Raw genomic sequence first — 22,115 nt, 5'->3', positions numbered from 1 at the left:
GGGAGTAAAGTTACTGAAAAGAGTAAACTCATGGATCTCAGGGGGCGGAGCCTAATTTATGATTGTAAGTTACTTCTGCCAGAAAGAAACCGTGGTAAGTCCTGCGCCACACATGGTCAACCACTGATACTGCCACACCCGCCCAAAGAAAATAATGGACACAGAGACTAAAAATAAAAGCACATAGGAAACTATTTTACAATAAATTAACTTATTTAAAATTGTTAAATATAAATAAATACAAATTCAGGTTTGAAAAATATGTGATAAAACATTTAGTTTCACATAAGAATATTTTTCCAAATGTATTATAAAGTTTAATACACATTTGTAATTTTCACTTTACTTTATCATAGAGATATCTCCACTCCAACTCAGGAGTCTCCTTAGGGGAAAGTATACAGAAAAGTAAAAAAGTTTTTTTAAGTTAAAAAAAAACTAAAATATTACTGTGTTAAATATTAATATAAATTAATTTTGTGTGTATTTTTTTTAATGTACAACAAAAGTCCTGTGCACACATTTTAATGTTGATAGTTCAAGTGTAAAAACCACTATTTAAATGACTTTTCATGCAGAAATAGTGAAGGTCGACATCAGGAGTATCTCAATGAGGATTATTTATATCAATCCAGACCAATACAGAAAGAAAATAACAGCTGACACATGTTTCGTCACAACGTGGTACAATTGTGACTCTTCAGGGCTGTGATCAAGAAAAACTGTAGCGCGAAATTCGTAATACCGGTGATGATTCCGACCCGGTATGGACGGGTGAGATCTTATGAAACGGACAGGCCGGAAGGGTACGGTCGTCCTTCCCTAGTGTTGCAGTATTGTACTGAACACGAACAGACGTATAGGTCTGTAAGAGGGAGATCTGGGCTCCGTAGTAAAGGTGGGGACCACCTTAAAATACTGCGGGTCCCGTAAGACGTAAGATGTTTGTAGCGAGCAGGGAGGCCGCAGTATTTTAACCAGATTTCCTCTTGTTTTTTCTTCTTTGCAATTTCCAGACAGCAACATAATCAGTTTGTTTATCGTTATATGAAATACGTAACAACAGACTACAGGCACGATCACGGCTCACCTGTACTGTCCACAAAACGAAACAGTTTTTTTAAGATCATCAAATGTTATTCCTTACCACATCGGCTGCTCCTACAAACGCAACTATCATGGAATAGTACCATATATAAAGGATATTTCTGCCATTACTCTTCACAAGAAGAACGTTAAACCTCCCAATTGAAAAAGGTATTGATGAATTTTCTGTCGTTGATACTGCAACTCTGTCCTGAAGAAGGTAGGTGGATCCATCTTTCACCGAAACGCCACGTCGACTGTTTTCTCTGGTTTTATTTATATAAAGTGTCCTAACTTTTTGAAACTGTGACTGTGTACGCAATATTATACATTTGTCAATTTATTGATTTTAACAGTGCTAAACTCTTTGAGTGAAATTTTAAAATTTTGAAATAAAACCTGAATTATTTTATTTGCTTTTCCTGTTTTACTTTTATTGTTGAATCATCATTCCACTTTCATTGCTTATGTATCATTGTAATTCCTTTGCAACCAGGATTGGAAAGATTGCTGGACTAGCACTAATATTGTGTTCTTTGGAGCACAACATACCACAACATATGATCCACAAATAATTCAAGGTAAGGACCTGTTCATTTTTTTGCACTTGATTACCCTGTCCCTACTTCGGTCAATAGGGTTTCTCCTCTTTTTTTTTATTCACCTCCACAGATGGGGCCCTTTCCCACAACTTTTTCATGGTGGTGTTCTCGCCAAGAAAAGGCATTCGGAAAGGGACATTGTAATCCAGACGGCGGTGCCTGCTTCGGCACTGCTGCTTTGCTGGGACGATGCTCCGACTGCCGCCGCGTCGGGATCTTTGATCCTTGCGGAGGTGGCGGTCTTTTGTCAGACAGCTGTGGGCCCGACCGCCAGCATGGTAATGTGGCGGTTGTACCGAAGGGATGTTGGCGGTCGTACCGCCACTGATGGCCTGTCGGTGACTTGACTGCCCAACATTAAAATCAGGCCGTCAATTTTTAATATCATCTTTAATTAATTTAAATGTAATAAATTAAATAAAACTTATTTTTGTAAATTACCACCTACAGTAAAAAAATAATTCTTTTATTATGCAATTATAATTTTTAAAAAGTGATGTATAGAATTAATTAAAAGTAATTTGGTTATATTCTAATAAAAATTAATGTTAAAGTCCTATATAAATCCAAAAACGTTTTAGTATTTCACAATTGAATAATAAATGTTTTATTTTGAATGAAAATTATATTTATTTATATTTGTAACTATTTAACATAATTTAATTTAACAATATTTCTTATGGGGTTTCACTTTAAGTCCTCACCTCTAATATTTTTTATGAGTGGGTGTTGTAGTACCAGTGGTTGGCCTTGTGTGGTGCTGGACTAGTACATTTGCTACTGTTTTGGGTTCCATTTTGGCTACGGTCTCTTTAGAAGTGCGGTGTGGGGGAGTATGTCCCTAGTGAATCCCTCCCTAGCCCTGCCCAAACCGCTCCTTATTCCTCCCTAAACCCTTCGAGTTTACTAGTAAATATGCCTCTTTTTTTCCAGCCACTCTCCCTGATCCCTCCCACATTTACTACTAAGGGCTCAATTCCTGTCCGAGCAGGAAAGGCTCCGGCTGTCGTTCGGAGCACTCCTGCCAGTATCGTACTCTGCTGTTCGGATTATCTTCTGACCGAGCCATTCCGATGGGCTCAGTCAGAAGGGAATCCGATCCGGTTTAACGAACGGCATAGAACGGGCTCAGAGAGCCCATCCGGAAACCCTGCAGTAATCCCACGGCCAGCTCTTCCCGGCCGAGGGATTACGATGCAGTTTCCCTCTGCCGTTTAGTGATGGCCTTTCCGGCACAGAAAATCATTAGGAAACAGCTTTAGGGCCCACAGCAGGGCCCTCATGGGTGCAAAGCTGCCGAATGGTGGCCTAGGGGGCACCACCCTGCTAATCCCAGGTGCCGGTCACGGGGTGCAGGAATGAACTGCACCTCTGCTCTTTTCAATGGGAGTATCTATTCCCTTTGGAAAGCTTGCTCCCATTGAAAAGAAAAGGGTTTGGTTGCATCCTACTTCCAGAGCTGGAACCGACCACAAGAGGTCATTCGGTTCCAGTTCCTGACCGATGTCGGACGGACTCCGGTCCATCCGACAACAGAATTGGGCCCCAAGTAGTAAACTTACATGTGTGGCGATCTCCCCTTAGCAAGGATGGGAGCGGTGGAGGTGGAGATTTACGCTTGCAGGTTTGTGAATAGCATGTTGCAGTACTTTAGCCTCTTCGATGCTCATGACGAGCTGAGCTCGTCACGAGCCACTGCACTCCGGTGCTCATGACGAGCTCTGCTCATCATGGCCCGTGGAACGCTCAGGTGAGGGGAGAATTGCCCTGCTGTGCTGAGCGTTCCACGGGAGCCGGTGCACCTGTGACGAGCTCAGCTCGTCATGAGCACAGGAGCGCCGCGCCTCATGACGAGCTCAGCTCGTCATGAGCATGGGGGTGCTGTGCGCACCCCCCTTGCCCCCTCAGCACAGTGGGGGAATAACCCCTGCAGCGAAGGGGTTAACAGTACGGTTGTAATGCTACTAAAGCCCTACAAAATGTAGTTTGTGAAAAGGCCCCAGAGTGCAGATCTTCGTCAGAGGAGCTACCTGCGTGGGTTCGATGCGGCTCGTTTCCTTCCTCTCCAGCGCAGTTGGCTGAAATGTTGACAAGTAACTAATGCCTTATCACCGAGGAGGGGCTGTTGTTGAAGTCGCTCCTGTGTTGGTCTCTCGAAATGTTGACAGATGAGTATTTTCTTTGCAGGGAGTCCAGTCATTGTTCAAGTTCCCGGGCTAGGTCATTCTGGCCTCCGTACGGCCGCATGGTTTACAGACAGTTCCTTTCCAACAGGCTGTCTTTGGCTTTGGCGCAGGTTTTAATGTCACACCGGTTACAGGTACAATGAGGCAGTTTATCAGTTAAGGAGCCAAGGACTAAACTGATGTTTTACTGTAGTTTTTTTTAACTTTTGGCCATTTGCGTCTGTATTAATGCGATGTGTGTCCTGTGTGAAAGTTTGGGGTGTGAGTGTCATCACAATGGTACCAGGGGCGGCTCCTTCATTAGGACGGAGGAGCATTGCACCGCCAACTAAAATGTCCCCAAAATTCCGAGAGACGAAAAATAAAATAGCTATAAAGTTAATTTATTACCATTTTATTTTTCATTGACCCGCCTCGTATCAAGTGTCAGGACGGGCCTTGCTGAGTGTCAGCAGCAGGGAGGCGGGTGGGCGGCCTGGGCCCTTCAGTTCAAAGTGCGCATGTCCCTTTGGCTGTCCGTCTGGCAATGGCCAGCCTGACATGCAGACTTTGAAACCTCTCTAACCAAGCTGTCTTGCGTCAGCTGGGTTAGACCAAGCACAGGCCTCCAGTGCCTTTGGGAGCGTCAACAGAGGTCGCTCCCTCCAATCCTGGCGCTTCTCTCATGCTGGTTAACAGCATGAGAGCAGCTTCAGGATTGGTTAGGGGAGTTGGCGGGGGCCCGCCCTTAACACCGGACTGCAACAGGAGGAGGATGTGCAGCGAGGAGGAAGACGTGTTGTGCGTGTAAGGTAAGTTGATTTGTATTGTTTTATTTGCAGCGTGCAGCACGATAGTGCATGCAACCAACCATTTGCTCGCTCACCACTCCCCGAGGATGCCAGCCGCCACTGATTGTTAGCTACAATAGTATCCATTCGTGCAGCAGACAATAACCTGCTTGTCACATAATATTCAAGATTATACTAAAGATCTTAGGTTAAGTATTGTAATGTAGCGAAGTTGTATTTATTTAGAGTTTCTTACTCCCAGAAGAGGCACAAAACCAAGCAATAAATTACAAAATAGCTTTTTATTCCAGGGTTTTTACAACTGTAGAGTGGGCAATCACCTCAGAAACGCCGTCTATGTCAGCGCTTCAAGTGGGGTGGGTGCAACCTAACAATGATACACTTGGTACCAAATGTATCAGGACTTTGCACCGTGTCTGGATTACAAAAGTGATTGATGTGTTGATTGTGGAATTTACTTCCTGGGGCAAAAAGCCATTTTATTTTTTGGTAACCAGTAAGGCATGGCTCAGCGCCTGGACAACCTTTGGGTAGAAGTGCGCTTTAAAAGCTTATTAACATATGTAAATGTAAATGTAAATGTCATGGTACTTATAGAGCGCACTGTCACCAGACGGTCACCTTGCGGTGTCGCCTATTTGGCTTCCTGGTGCTGATACTCATACCGCTGAGAAACCCTTCCTGGCTTTCCCTGTGAAGTGTCCACTCCTGGGCACCCCCAAGGTGGAGGCCAGGCATCCCAGCGCTGTTGGGGCCATTGTGGAGATTAAGCAGCTATTGCCCAGAGTTGCAGCGTGGGACCCCCCATGATTAGAATAGGCACCGAGGCGAGAATTATCAGGTCCGGGAAAATTGAGCCCGAGACCCCGCCAAGGCGGGAATCGAACCCTGGTTCCTGGCCAGAACTCTGCATCAGGGTCTGCCGCTCTAACCATTGAGCCACACTCATCCTAACATAACATAACAAAAATGTTTTGCCCTGGAAGGTAACCCCAAAGTAACGTAAAGTACCACTTTGTGCTACGCTGCGCTACTTTGCGTCAAGCTGATGTTCGATGGGTGGTACACACGTGTTTCCGTGCAAACATTCATGACTTGACAGAAATCCTTGTCTACTAATGTTGGTGGTCAGAGATTTACACCGAACATTCACACATCTTTGAGGCCGGTGTAAAGTTAGGGAAAAGTTTTGCTTTCTCAAAACAGTTCTAACTTTGCTTGTGTGCTGAACTGTACAACACACACATAAAGGTATAAGTGTATTTAGCTATGTCAGGAAACCGTCAACTTCTTATATATTAATTTTTATTGTGACTACATATGTATTAATACAATGTTATTTTATCAATTAGGATCAATGTATTGATTTTTATTATATGTCTGTACCATATTAAACATGTATATTTTTTCATATTGAATTGGTTGTGTGTTTGCCATTTGTCTATTGTGCCACTCTTTGATACTGTATGCCTGGTGTGGTAAATAAATAAATAATACCTCTCTTTTTGACTAGACATATATCATAACAGATAGCTCAATAAATAAGAGTCAAGATTCGAGGTAGTAGGAGTTTTGCAGGTTTAATACAGCATAAGGACAGGAACAGGACAACCTGCATAGGAATAGGATGGCAGGGCCCAGCAGCTGCTGGGGCTGGATCTGGGATGAGCGCGCTGACTTTTAATAACAATACATGAGCATATATACATAACGCAAACACATAGCATTACATTGCAGTAGGCGTAGCAGTGGGTGGAGCAGAAGGCGTGACGCGTAGCAGTCGCGAAAGATAAGGGCGAAAAGAGGTGTAACAGGGCGTATACATAGACATGTGATGCAAACGTAACAGAATATGTCATGAATGGGGCGGAAACCATGGAGGGGGCTACCTAAGGAGCCGGGACCTCTAATCTGATGGTGCGCGCAAACTAGCAATGACGTGTTACTAGGAGAAGCTGGGGGCTATGAACTCTGTGCTAGGAGCAGAGACTGAAGTCTGGAGAGTCAGGGCGACATGTACCTAAACAGTATCTAGTATCTGATGTTTAGAGAACATGTTGATATAAACTAGAAGTCAGGGGGGGAAAGGCTAACTTGATTCTAAGACTGGACCATGCATTACTCTACATGTAGTGCGTGATGAAGAATATTAAATGACCATTAAATGCAGTATTTCTCTAACGTGGAGACGTGAAGGCTAGACAATGACGGAAACTATTGATGCAGTTCAGTAGCTTAGGAATGCAGAGAAGGAGGACTGAACTGATAACTGGAATCATAACATACTTTTGGCAGACTCAGAGACTGAGCCAGGCTGGGCCGGGCACTGCGAGGCAGGAAGTAAGTGAAAGGTCGAGGATACAGGTGGGGGCTGTATCGCTCCTCAGCGAGGTTTCAGGAGACAGGAGCTGAATCTGGTGTCCAGGCCCTTTTTTGAGGCCTAGAAACGGGGACTTTATAATAGAATAACGTGCACACTGAGAGACGTGGCAACGTAGCTTTACATAGGCCTGATATTCGTGGTATTCACGAGGACTGGAAACTGGCATACTAGAAGTGGACACAACTATAATTGCGTCTTTAATCGAACATGGGGAATGCATATGCATATTTAATCATGCACACATAACATATGATGGATGACACGTAGGGACACAGAACATGGCAAAATTTACTTTTCCACATTCCCTCCTTGTCACTACGTTTCCATCAGGAAACATCAATTTTCATGATACCGTCTATCATTTCATACAGTATCATTTGCTCGTCTCGAATTATCCTGGAACGGGATTTAGAACGGGGCTTGGGACTAGGAATACAAGAGGTAGCACAAATGCCGCAAATCGCAGGGCCACATTGTATACAGAGGCAGCAGCTGAATATGATCGCTACTGCAATACCTAGAAAGGACAAGACTTTCCATCCCCAGGCGGAAATTATATTCCAGAACCAACCGGACCATGTCCAGGTGCCTGGATCTTGGTGTATCAGATGGGCAATTTTATGGAGTCTGGTTATAGCTGAATAAACAGACGGCGCGTTATTTGGAATGAAAATGCAGCAACTAGATCCGATGACTCTACAGGCCCCGCCCCTATCGGCCAGTATGACGTCAAGGACGAGACGATTCTGTAAAACGACAAATCTCATAGCAGATTGCTCTTCGGTTAAGTTACCTAGAGCAGAAGCAGTCTCATTTACTACAGCTTCAAGGGTTCTGGTTAACCTGCGGATTAGCTTACTATTCTGGATAGGTCCTATAAAGAAGAAGAAACCTCTGTTGAAATCTGTATACTGTTCTAGAGTAGTTTCAGTATAATCGACAATTGGGGACTCCCTTCTATGTCTAATGTGTACTAGATGTGTGTTTCTATGATAATCAGGTGGGGCTAGAAAAACAGGTGGCAGTAGGAAGGCAATGTAACAGGTTCCCTCCCAATCGAGGGGCAGACGAACATATGCAGTTTGACCACAAATAAAATAAGAATGACGTGAAGCTTTAAAAATAGATTTCCCACTGTCACTATACTTGACAATAGTAGTACAATCACTATGTCCTACGTGTATGGAACCCTTAATTTCGGACACATAATTCACCTTTGACTGGTAGTACTGAAATAGCAGGTAAGTCTGGAGTAGTATCAGACTGAACATTCAGGACCATGAAATTCGACGAATAATTACCTAAATTATACACTTCATTTTCTAGATCTAAACCTGTTCTGTGGGGGAGACCTTGCTTGTCTGGAAAACATGTACTGTTAAGAAAAGACATATCTGTTGAGGATGACGTTAACGTGGACCATGCTCCACACGAACCATTATGTGAGAATGGATAAGGAAAAAGTGGCAGAACTCCCTTCTGTGTCTGGAAAGGGGGGAGTCGACCACACACCCAACAATTAGTGGCATTGCTGGACTGGTGTGAGTAATGTAACATGCGGATGAATGAGTTATTTCGCATGGCGAGGCGGTAAGAGAGTTCATGAGGAGGCAGATCACTAAACGTGTGCTCTACTGTAGCATTAGCAGACTTATTTACATGAAGAACTGGGAAATACAAGAAAAATGCATAACTGGTGCAGGAAATCATAATGCTGAGAAATAATATGAAACATAGAAAAACGATACATCGGATTGAGTTTTGACTAACTCTCTCACTATGGGGGTCTATTTTATACATGTCAGAAACAGTCTAACCGTTTCACCTAGGGGAGGACTTAGACAATCAAACTGACTGACTTATTTTACTAGACCGGAGTTTTAGCTTGTACTCCTGTTGCAGAGTTTTCTCTAACAGGGGAGGGGTTGTAGCAATGTCTTTTGCGGGACAGTCCTTGAGAACAATGCTTTGGCAATCCTTCAAATCCTGGGAAATGTTCTTTAAGACGGGTTTCAGTCCATTAAATTGTTTAATATGAGAAAGGTGCACCCAGCCTTTGCGTCCTTCCAACTTCACGGCTGTACGGGTGGTGAGGAGGACCTGTCGGGGCTCTTTCCAACGAGGCTCCAGCGGACTTGATCTGTCAAAGTTGCGGACCATCACCATGGATCCTGGAACGATTTCATGCGGTGCCACCTCGGTATTGTCTGGAAATGCGGCGGCAACCTGTGAACGACATGAGTTGAGGGCAGACATCAAGGAAGCTAGGTAATCTGTCAGCATATTACTTGAAACATCGGTAATACTTCGGGGTCTAGGAGTACCCCACATGTTAGGGGGGCGGCCGAAAACGACCTCATACGGGGACAGACCTGATCTGGAATGTGCGACCATGCGCATATAAAATAAAGCGACTGGCAGAGCTACTAGCCAGTCCACACCTTTTTCTTTACACACTTTGGCAATTCGGATTTTCAGGGTCTGGTTATGTCTCTCTACGAGACCGGCTGCTTCAGGATGGCGTACACAATGAAACTTCCACTGGTACCCTAATAACAGGGAAACGTGCTTCATGAGTTCAGATGAGAATGGCTGGCCGTTGTCAGAATATACGACTCTAGGGAGTCCATAACGGGGGAAGAACTCACGAACCAACTGCTTGGCAGTGGTCGCGGCTGTGTAATCCGGGACTGGATATGCTTCTGTCCACCTGGACAGAGCGCATACAACTACAAGGACATACTTGAAACCTCGACATCGCTCCATCTGAATATAATCCATCTGGAGGACTTCAAAAGGGTGGTCAGGAGGCTGGAATCCACCTTGTTCCACCGGGACACTTTTACCTGGATTAAACTGACAACATATCATACAGGTACGGACTTTCTGCTTGGCTGCAGCTCGTAAATGCTTGTTGAACCAAATGTTCTGGATACTGTCTAACATAGCTTTTTCTCCTAAATGTGCTGGACTATGTGCGGTATTAATAATGACTTGAACCATAGAGTCGGGGAGAAACCATGTGGCTCTACCCTTTGTTAACCATCCTTGATCTGTCTGGACCCCTCCTTGTTCGGACCATTTCTTGATTTCTTCAGGAGTAGCGTGTAACTGGATATCTATGACATCTTGTGTAGGGTCCTTAACTGTCATACATGTAGTCGGATCTGGAGTATGTGTCTGTGTCGGATTAACTTGTATGTCTGGAGTCTGTGCTGTAAGCTTGGCTGTGCGATCTGCTAGATCATTACCTTGGGAAATGGGGTCAGTAACTTTCGTATGTGCTTTGCACTTCATGATAGCGATAGATGTCGGTAAATGTATGGCATCTAACAGAGCTTGAATAAGGAGACCATGCTGAATCTTGGTTCCATGAGAAGTCATGAAACCTCTCTCCTGCCAGAGCACTCCGAAGTCGTGTACGACTCCAAATGCGTAGCGTGAATCTGTGTAAACATTAACTCTCTGGTTCTTGGCATGTATGCAGGCTTGTGTCAGAGCAACTAGCTCTGCTGCTTGAGCGGACAGGGTATCAATACGGTGTGTCTCAATAACTTCAGTGTCAGTAGTCACTGCATACGCGGCGACTAGTTCTCCTGTACTTGTTCTTAGGCATGAACCATCCACATAAAGTGTCAGGTCGGGGTCTGGTAACGGAATATCTGTCAGATCTTGTCTTGGCTTTGTCGTAATGTTAACTACTTCCACACAGTCATGTGTGGCAGAATTCGGAGTAACTGATGGTAACAATGTAGCAGGATTCAGGATGTTGCAGCGTCTGATTTCTATGTGTGGCTGGAACAGTGTCAATTCATAACCTGTTAAACGTGCAATTGTCAAGTGCTGAGTTTGTGTTCGGTTTAAAAGAACTTCCACGGAATGTGGAACATGTACTGTCAAGGAGTGTCCTAAGACTATGGAATCACTTTGTCTGATAGCTAGGGCTGTGGCTGCAACTGACTTGAGGCACGCAGGCAGAGCCTGGGCTACAGGATCTAATGTGCTCGAAAAATAAGCACAGGGCTTGTATTGTCCTGCTTGATCTTGTGTGAGAACAGATAATGCTGTACCTTCACGTTCAGTAACGAAAAGTGTAAAAGGCTTACTGTAGTTCGGTGTTGCTAGAACTGGAGCTTGGCATAGGGCTTTCTTTAACTCATTGAAACTAAGTGTATGTTCAGATGTCCAAGGGAGGACAGTCGATACGGCTGCCTCCTGTGTCGTTAACTGTATCAGTGGTTTGGCTAGAAATGCATACTGGGGAATCCATTGTCTGCAGTAAGAAGTGAGGCCGATAAAAGCACGTACCTCCTTCTGGGTCTTGGGCTGAGGAAGACTCGCTATTAACTGGATACGGTCTGGTGTCAACTGCCTACCCCTCTTGGACAGTAAGTGTCCTAAGTAGACCACTTGCTGGACACAGAATTGAAGCTTAGAAGGGGACACCTTGTGCCCCATCTCGGCTAGGAAATACAGAACTGTCAGTGATGCTCGCTCGCAAGCACGTTCAGAACGGGCTGTGATCAGTAGATCATCGACATACTGGAGCAGGGCAGTGTCAGTTGGCATGTGAATGTTGTCTAGTTGTCTCTTGAGTGCTTGACTGTAAATACTAGGACTTTCTGTGAAACCTTGAGGAGCTCGTGTGAACATATAGCTCCTTCCATTTAAACAAAATCCGAAAAGGAACTGGCTGTCTGGATGAATAGGAACACTGAAAAATGCGTTCTTGAGGTCGATTACAGTAAAGAACGTGGCTTCGGAATCAATGGCTGTCAATAGGGAAGAGATGTCTGGGACAACTGGGTACTGAGGAATAATACATTTATTAAGCTCTCGTAGGTCAATCACTAATCGATATACTGGGGGTGCATTTGGATCAGTACGTTTCATGACTGGAATGATCGGAGAATTACATACATTGGAGTCAGTTTCTACAACCACTCCTTGAGCCATGAGCTCGTCAATAATTTTGGATAAGGCTGCTACAGCCTCAGGTGGCAATCTGTACTGTCTGATTCGTGGTAACACTACACCTGGCTTGAGAGTCACACGATAGGGTGTGATTTGCATGTAACCTACATCAGTTGGACCTTGCGCCCATAGATGCTGTGGAACATTAGACAGTCTTGAATCAAAATCTCGTAATACATAGTGACCCTTAAAGTCACGTAGGAACAATCGTATTCCCTCTGGGGAACAGCATATAACTGCACCTAACTCTTTCAGTGTCTTAATGCCTAATAGGTTTTCTGGACATGACTTAGTAAGTAACAGATCAGTAGTGCGGGACAATGGACCTACTTCTAGAGTAACTGGCTTTGAAATCTCATTTACGATAGGTTTTCCTGAAAATCCAAGGGAAACATTTCTTGAGCCTGAGAGCGGAGCCCCTGGAACTTCGGCGTGACTGATTGTGGTCCTACTTGCCCCTGTATCGATCAAAAACTTTCTGTCTTTCCCTAATACTTGACTGTGAACATAGGGACCTTCTTGATCTACAGGTATCTCGATGAGAGGCAAGCCTACCTCCCTCTCTAGGCTGTTTCATGAATACTGTTGGTACTCTGGATACTCAGACTGTGCATACTGGTACATCTGCGATGTAACGTGCTGTGTTGCAGCAATAGGCTGCAGTGCTGTAACTGTCTGTGGTGCATTCTGTGGCTGAGGAATCTGTGAAACTTGTTCTTGTCTAGGCGGACGTGGTCTTTCTTTAGTCTTACCAGTAGCTATGTTGTGTTTCAGAACTGCACACTCATTTATAAAATGACCTGGCTGTTTACAATAATTGCAATTCCCTTTAACGGGAGCTGCAGGATGACTGGCTTGATTCGGACCCCTCTTCTGACTGTCTTGAGGAACAGATTGTGCAACTAGTACTTTCATTTTCGTGTCTTTCATACGTTTTCTCTCGTGTTCTTGCTCTTCCCTAATTCTATTCTGGTGGTATTGGAGCATCTGCAACATCTGGGACGGGGTATTAGCTTGCCAGGTACTTTCGACTTTCAAAACTCGATTTTTAATTTGTGGGCTTGAATTCTCGACTAATTTAGTAACAAAAAGGTGAGGGTATGACTCACTACTCGTCTTGAGGCCACTGTTGATACTGAAACATTTTTCAAATCTAGAATAAAAATCACTAATATCCTCATCTTGCTTTTGTTTACAGGCTGAGATTTGCATCCCAGTCTTCTTTTCTCGTTGCCAATAATCTAGGTAAAACTTGTATTAATAATTCCGGTAATTCTTTACATTTATCTCCAAGACCGGTACCTGGTACTCGTGCCTTGTCTTCAGCTTCTAGAACTGCCCAATCGATCTTTTTCTCTCCCACCTCCCATTCTTTTTCCTTGAGCTTTTCATACACCCCTGCGGGCAGCAGAACCTTTAACATTTTAATTATATCTGGGTATGTGTATTCTCCCATACGGAGCATGTCTTTTAATTCTCTATGGAACCCTGCTGGATCTTTGTCATGACGGGGAATTAATTTCTTCATCTCGAGGAGTTCCATCTTTGTAATTGGAGTGTAAACAAACACTCGTTCTAGTTCGCCACCCGTTCCTCTGACTGGGTGGACTTCTCGTAACGGATTCTGTCTCTCCATGTAAAATGGTTTACCTTCTGGGGGTGAGACATGAACAAAATGCGGGTTCAAAAACGTTCTATATTTGTGACGCTGTTCTAGAATGACACTAATTAAGTCGGTACCTAGACCTTTCCATCTATACTGGAGTAACTCGTTCAGGATATCATGTAACGGGCCTGGATCAGAGTGTTGACCCTCATACAATGTAATGAGGTGCTGGATCATATACATACCCGCCAGTCGTTGCTCGGCTGGGGGCATTTTCAGAAACATTTGTGCCACTATTTCGTCTGGAAAAGTGATAGAATCAGTAATCCATCGGACTGCTGATCGGGCTAGTTCTTGTTCATGCATGGTACTTAACTCACTGTAACCAATTCGTGATTTCAGAATGTGATCGGTAGCTTGAAACACTTGTTCTAGTGAACCTTGTTCTGGTGCTGGAGAATGAAAAATAGACTTGTGTTCTAGGCGTAAATGGCGATCTGGAAATCTAGATTTTCCTACATACGCTATTCTGGCGGGATTCTCGTCCTCTACCTCTTCAGTATCAGAATTACTTTCTTTCTCGCTTACTTGTGCTGCTTTACGTTGTTCGTGTATCTTTATTATTTCTCTACGGATTTTCTTGTACATACTCTCCATAGCACCGACGGTCTTGTGCTTACCCTCGGCTATATTATCACTCCACCTTGTCAGGGTTTTCATTTCAGCCGGATCTTTAGACGGGTAATCTTGTTCTCTTATTAGACAATTGATCAGAAACTTTAATATCATGAGCTGGATCTCGGCTTTCCTTTGAGACATGGCCTCGTTAATGCTTTCTGGATCATCCCCTGTACGGATGAAACGATATATTCTGTCTAGATCTTCTTTCATATTCGGTAAGGTGACTAGATACTCGGCCACCTTTCTTACGCGGAATGAATATAAAACCATATTATCCTCGCCTGGGACTGGATCATAGCCGCATTCGGCAAGGGATTTTCTTATTTCTGCTACAGTCTGATGTCTGGGCGTACGCTGTGACGCTTGTGCATGTAATTCGGCTGTCGTTAAACGCTTGTGTGGCGGCGGGGTTTGAGGAGTACCTCCCCCTGCGGCCCCTAAACTAGAGTCGTCTACTGAGGCTCTTCGTCCTGGCAGAGTGGGAAATGGAAATGTAGGCTGGACTTGTATGGCGGGCTGGACCGGGGGTACCGTAACAGGTACTCCGGTGTCTGGAGGAGCGGGAAGTGCCTGATTTACAGGGACTGGTGGAGCGCGAACAGGATTTGCATATTCTGGGACTGTGTCGTCTAAATAGGATGAAATAAAAATATCAGCTGCGGTCTGTTTGTGACGTAGCTTGGTCGGAACTAATGGTGGCGGGAAATTACTGGATGCCTCTGGGGTCGCTTTTGGCAAGCCCTCGGCAAGGAGAGGATACATACCCCTAATAAGGGCATGCCTCTGTCTGTCTGACTGTTCGGCTTTGACTTGTTCACCTATCTCGATTAGTTCTTTTTCTTGTGCTCGTTCTAAGGATTCTCTACTTAATTCTGACTTTCTGATTTCCTTTTCGTTCTCTTATGAGCTTCTTTACGCCATAACTCGATGGCATCTTTCTGTGATTGTCTGGCTTTCTTTTTCCATAATGCTTCTTCTACTCGCATGATGCACTCGGCATCCCATGTACCCGATACGGGCCATCTATACTTTTCTTCTAACTGTTTGGTATACTCTACCCATAAATCTAGATACAATATGGCGCTTATGCCATGCTTCTGATACATAAAGTGACCAGGACTGTCCCTCGGCGGAACAGGAACTGCTTCTTCTAACAAACCTTTTCTAGTTTTTAGCTGACGTAATCTCGAAAAGAGAGACATTGTAAACTTGAATCGGAACACAATACAATACACGAGGAACAATAACAATTTGGAGAACAATTCAGGCATACCACGACATTGGAAATACATTGAACAACATCATAACATAACAGTTCGGACAGAATATTACCTGGAATACTGAAAGCAGAAACACAAGAATTTCTCGAGAACGGAACAGACTAGAGTTACTGGATGCACTGCTGAAACAGTACGGAACATACCGGTCCCATAAAGGGACGCATCAAGACCCGTATCCACCTAGGTGAACACTTCGTTTGTGAGTCTGTGTACCACCAACCCACGGACCAGAGTCAATTTAGATTGACCCTGTCTAGATACTACCCCAGTAATGGTACTCACCGGGCAGCAAGAACGGAAGGCCTCGGACTGGACTGGACTGCTACGACGACGGACGACGAACTTCGGACTTCAGTTACGGGTGGGCCTCCGGATACCTCGGACCTTGGACTCTTGGCTTGGGCTCTGGTCGGGACTCGCCGCGTTCCTCCACCGTCTCGTTTGGATGCTGGACCGCCTCCTCCGTGGGCCTGAGGGATACTTGAAGCAGAAATATCTGCATGTGCACGGTATGGTTCCGTCACGGCTGCAGAGGGTCAGGGGGTCGGCGTGGCTTCACCGACGCGTGGGGAAAGGGCAAGTCCCTATTCGGGCGCCATTATGTGGTAAATAAATAAATAATACCTCTCTTTTTGACTAGACATATATCATAACAGATAGCTCAATAAATAAGAGTCAAGATTCGAGGTAGTAGGAGTTTTGCAGGTTTAATACAGCATAAGGACAGGAACAGGACAACCTGCATAGGAATAGGATGGCAGGGCCCAGCAGCTGCTGGGGCTGGATCTGGGATGAGCGCGCTGACTTTTAATAACAATACATGAGCATATATACATAACGCAAACACATAGCATTACATTGCAGTAGGCGTAGCAGTGGGTGGAGCAGAAGGCGTGACGCGTAGCAGTCGCGAAAGATAAGGGCGAAAAGAGGTGTAACAGGGCGTATACATAGACATGTGATGCAAACGTAACAGAATATGTCATGAATGGGGCGGAAACCATGGAGGGGGCTACCTAAGGAGCCGGGACCTCTAATCTGATGGTGCGCGCAAACTAGCAATGACATGTTACTAGGAGAAGCTGGGGGCTATGAACTCTGTGCTAGGAGCAGAGACTGAAGTCTGGAGAGTCAGGGCGACATGTACCTAAACAGTATCTAGTATCTGATGTTTAGAGAACATGTTGATATAAACTAGAAGTCAGGGGGGGAAAGGCTAACTTGATTCTAAGACTGGACCATGCATTACTCTACATGTAGTGCGTGATGAAGAATATTAAATGACCATTAAATGCAGTATTTCTCTAACGTGGAGACGTGAAGGCTAGACAATGACGGAAACTATTGATGCAGTTCAGTAGCTTAGGAATGCAGAGAAGGAGGACTGAACTGATAACTGGAATCATAACATACTTTTGGCAGACTCAGAGACTGAGCCAGGCTGGGCCGGGCACTGCGAGGCAGGAAGTAAGTGAAAGGTCGAGGATACAGGTGGGGGCTGTATCGCTCCTCAGCGAGGTTTCAGGAGACAGGAGCTGAATCTGGTGTCCAGGCCCTTTTTTGAGGCCTAGAAACGGGGACTTTATAATAGAATAACGTGCACACTGAGAGACGTGGCAACGTAGCTTTACATAGGCCTGATATTCGTGGTATTCACGAGGACTGGAAACTGGCATACTAGAAGTGGACACAACTATAATTGCGTCTTTAATCGAACATGGGGAATGCATATGCATATTTAATCATGCACACATAACATATGATGGATGACACGTAGGGACACAGAACATGGCAAAATTTACTTTTCCACACTGGGATTGTTATCTCACATATATTGTTTGCCCTGTCCCAGGATATTTATCCACTACAGGGGGTCCTTGTTTTTTTCACAAATTTTAGCTATGTCAGAGCATAGTATTTTCTATTTGAGGAGCCCTCTTCAGTACAAAAGGGTTGTTTAATGGACACCTTCTGACTCCGCCCTGCCTGACTCCGCCTCCTGTCCTCTGGCCCTCCCCCTTTAGCCCCGCCTCCGCAGTCTCCCCCTTTTAAGGGCTCCTGTTTCTTTTTTCCAATTCAGCACTGATACATTTAAAAATTAGGTTGTGTCTGTCTGACAGATACCTCTTCTTGCAGGAGGTAAGGACACTTTCTTTCCCCGAACTCCCATTCCATCTGTGGCCTCCCGTCCATCACCTCCCAAACCTGCATTGTTTTGGTGTTCACGTGTGCAACCACCGGTGAGCTCATTTTCACAAGCGTTTGATTATTTTCACCAACTGGCTGGTAAACACCTCAAGGCCCCTGAGCAGCCCACCCTGGTGAGGAACACCGCGGCAGAGGCGTCCACTGACAGCTGAGGGCAGTGGAGGTGGTGGGGGGTTAAATTCTGCCCTGTGACGTGGGACACAGTGGTGAAGGACAGCACGCTGCTGCCACATACAGAATGGCTGCCCACCCTAGGGGTCTCTGCTGGGGCCACAGCTCACGCCTCCTCCTGGGTCCTCAGCACACCTCCCTCTGGGAGACCCTACAAAGTGCATGGGGAGCCCCCTACTTGAAGTGCAGGCTTGGGGTCCTTGTAGCTGGCCTTTAATAGGCAGTCAGTCACCGGTACCTTAATGTTGATATCCGCCTTCCTCTTCAGCAGCAGGGAGATCAGAGAGAGGTTCTTCGTCAGCGTGGCTATGTGCAGGCAGTCCAGTCCTGGCAGGACGAGGAGAGAGAGGGGGGTTAAAGAAGAGGAGTTTAAAGATACACAGGCTTACCTCACTGCCTCCAGAACATCAATGTACACTCACTTACCACATACATATCAATGTACGCTCACTTACCACATACATATCAATGTACACACTAGTCACTTCTCTCATCACTGGCCTCAAACATTTCAATGTACACTCAGTCACTTCCCTCAAACACTTCAATGTGCACTCAATCACTTCTCTCATACACTTCAATGTGCACTCAGTCACTTCTCTCATACACTTCAATGTGCACTCAGTCACTTCTCTCATACACTTCAATGTGCACTCAGTCACATCTCTCATACATAGGCTGTCCAGTTTTAGGTTTAAACCTATAATAATTGATAAAACCCCACTGAAAGAGAAATAGCCCTCACCAGTGAAAAACATAAAAACACTGAAAAAACACCTTCACAACCACAAACTAAATGCCATTCAAAGAAAGGAAAAAGAGAGTGAAAGAGTCATTTTCTATCTTCCTGAATGGGCCAATACAATCTAACTTTGTTATACAAGCTAGCAGTAAGAAAGTCTGGGCTAACATTATTCTGCTTGAGTTTTGTTGTTTAGGGAGGCCACTAAAATATTGTTTATTCTTCCTAGTGTTTTTTCCAGTTTTGTGGTCTTTGGTCTAAAGATACCGGGTTTAGAAGCATGTTTTAGGTCTTGTTCAATTATTTTATAAACTGCAGTCAATCAGGCAATATCAAAATCATATTTGATATTTTGGCTGCTTTTGATTCTTTCACTGGTAAAATGGCTGGTTTCATAGTAATCTTTCCTAATATGTGTCATCACATTTACCCACAGAGAATGGGTAAAAACCCTTAATATGTCAGCCCCCATTTTTTTAGTGAGTCAGTATTGATAGTAGGCGAATAACCAAAACCTTAGGCTTTAAACATTCAATGCAAGGTATAGTGACAAGTAAATGTGAAAAGAGCGCTATCACCAAGCATCTGGAATAGTGGTTAAAACATGACACCAGATTTTTGGAAAACATGGAACGCAGTGTCACTTGGAATGCTCTGCAAAAAAGGTTCTTTCCAAGTTCAACAAAGATTGGATTGAAATTGTTTGTATTTACAGTGATTCAGCTACGTATATGAAAAAGTTGTGTGATGACCTGTCAAAATTGATATCTGAGCTGAAGTGCTTCCCTGTTAGGGATCATTACCACTTGTTAGATTGTATGCTGAAAGCATCTTTATAATCTTCAGAGTTAATGAAGAATGCTATCGACTTTTTAGTCCATTCTGGTGCACTGTTTTCTTATGCACAGGATAATTTCGTGCTTTGTGTGGCATCAAAGAAAGAGTCATCACAACTGTATCCCTTAGCTGATGGTTCTCAGTCCAAGGGGCTATGAATGGTATATTATCCATGTGGCAACCTTTTATAGAATTTCTGCTGAGTGATGACGCCAAAGGCAAGAAATGTGAGGCTCTTTGGTCGCACATTGATAGTGATGTGAAAAAAGTACACTCTACTGCATTCTTCGATTTTTACAGGAAAACATAACAGCTGTAGTGGACTTTCTAAAAAAACTAGAGTCTGAAAACACCGTGTCTGCCAAGTGTTCATCATAATTGGTGTAGGTGTGAAACATCTCCTTGAGAGTAGACTGGGCGACACCTTTAGTGATTTTGGAACTGCAACATGTTACATGTTAGAGTGCTTGCCACTTGGTAAGCAAAGCAAAGGTGAGGAGCAATTCAGGAACCTTTACTTTACAATGTATTAGAAATGGCCCTTCACCACCAATGGCATTTGAAGTCAATGAAGCAACACTGTGGTACTCTGTACAAGTTCTAGATCCCTTCGGTAAAGTTGAATTTCCTCCGTAGTTTCAAAAGTGTGGCTTTATTTTTGACAGCTTCAATAACTCTGACAGCATAAACGCCCAGATCAGCGCAAGTGTTGCAGAACCTGCCCTGAGAATCGCAATCGTCAAGTGAACCAGTATTGGCTTGGAAAGCTAAGTCAGCGGCCAGAGTTAACAAGTTGTGTACTGGCTGTTTTGGTGTTGCCCATCTCAGGTGCCAATGTTGAGAGGGCCTATTCACAGGTATAAGTTTACACGGGAAGGAAAGAGCGAGCATGCATGACCAAAGGCTCACTGAAGTATTGTATGGTGCACTACAATTAGTTTAATTTGCAAAAATATATTTGGACCTCATATACACTCTACGTCACTGTCTATATACCATGTGCTATCAGTGCAGAAAGCAAGCAATAATAAAAGCAAACTGTTCCATAAACACCGGAAAAACACTGTTTCTGTAATTGTTAACGGCGCAAAAATGTGTGTTGGACTTGGCCCTCTTGGCAGGGTCATCCCTGAACTTTTTGCCTTCCTCCAATATTCTCTCTGACCTGTTTTTGTTGGTTTAATGACTCGGGGCACTTTACCACTGCTGACCAGTGCTAAAGTGCATATGCTCTCCCTGTGCAAAGTGTAACTGTGATTGATGTTCATGATTGGTTCATTGGATTTACTGTCAGTCCCCAGTAAAGTGCACCAGGAGTGCCAGGGCTTGTGAATGCCAATACTGCTAGTGGGCCTGCAGCGCTGGTTGCGCCACCCACAGAAGCAGCCTGTAAAATGTATCTAGGGTCTGCCACTGCAGAACCTGCATGTAGTCTGGTACTGTCATGCTGGCTGGGCAAGTGCACACACTTGCCAGCCTCTAAACCTTCCCTTAACTTCATATTAGTCACCCCTATGGTAGGCCCAAGGGCAGGGTGCATTGTAAGTGTAAGGTAGGACAAGCCCTGATGAGTGTGGCATGTCCTAATAGTGAATTACAACCAATTTTGTTTTTCACTATTGTAAGGCTACCTGTTCTCTTAGGCCAAGATGGGCTGCTGGAATTATTACACTCTATAATCCCAGCAGGCTCAGGGAACATGGTAGAAAGTCAAGTTTAGTATGCCTGAACTCAGAATAATACAATACTTCTTTTAGTAAAGTTTATTTTAATATCCTGTGTTTGCAAATGCTACTTTTAGAAAGCTAGCATTTGCTTGCCTAACCCTTTCAGCCCGCCTCTGCTAGGATGTGTATCTGACTGTCTGGGTTATGTGAGTGACAGGGCTGGGGGATGACAGGTAGTGAATGCAAGGATTACACCTTAGTGGGAGGTGGGAGAGACCCTGGACTCTGAATAGGACTGTGCTCTGCCACCACAATGCTGGCTCCGCCCCCTGGGGAGCGACTGATGACTCAGCCGACACCTGGCCCAGGAAGGGCGAAGCACTGTCATCAAGGTACTCCTGGCTGCCCCTGTCCACACAATGCTGGCTCCACCTCCTGTGGAGCGTCTGATGTGCCTGCCCCTCACACTGAAAGAAGAGACCAGAGTACACCCAACAAAGTGCTCAGAGTCTAAAAGAAGTTATGCAGAGGCCCCCCTGGCCTGCAAGAACAAAGAAAATGCTGTATAAAAGTAGGAGCCCTGCTCCTTGCAAATCAGAATCCTGTTTCCCACAAAGAACCTATGCCCAACAAGAAGGAGAACAAGACGCTGGAAGGACTGGCCTGCTGCTTGCCTTGCTGAGGAAGGAGAGGAAAAGACTTGCTGAAAAGACTTTGCTGACTTGTGCTAGAAACTTTCTCCAAGGGCTTGATTGAGCTTGCCCACTGAACTGAACCCCAGGACCAGTGGGTTCATTGTGCCTTCGCTCGTTTCTATCTGCCAACCGTGTGTGCCTCCCGCCGGAGTTGAGTCTGCGCCCCTCATCGCCCCCTCCTAGGGCTGTGGTACTCGGGAGCCTGT

At 44.8% G+C, this 22,115-nt stretch overlaps 1 protein-coding gene across 2 annotated transcripts in view; it reads right to left on the bottom strand.

Moving 5' to 3' along the window:
- NFKBIE (NFKB inhibitor epsilon) overlaps positions 1-22,115 on the bottom strand; it is a 179,419-nt gene that overhangs the window by 40,905 nt on the left and 116,399 nt on the right. For both annotated transcript variants that reach the window (XR_013596058.1, XM_078647301.1), the window contains one exon: positions 18,207-18,295. Coding sequence is in view for 1 of the 2 variants with exons in the window: in XM_078647301.1 (XP_078503427.1) it covers positions 18,207-18,295 (89 nt within the window). In the remaining variant the exon portion in view is untranslated. The remainder of the gene's footprint in view (positions 1-18,206; positions 18,296-22,115) is intronic.

Source organism: Lissotriton helveticus, chromosome 6 (genome assembly GCF_964261635.1).
Source record: "Lissotriton helveticus chromosome 6, aLisHel1.1, whole genome shotgun sequence".
Lineage (NCBI taxonomy): Eukaryota > Metazoa > Chordata > Amphibia > Caudata > Salamandridae > Lissotriton > Lissotriton helveticus.
Note: the sequence above shows the minus strand (reverse complement) of the source record. Positions and strands in the feature narration are given on the sequence as shown.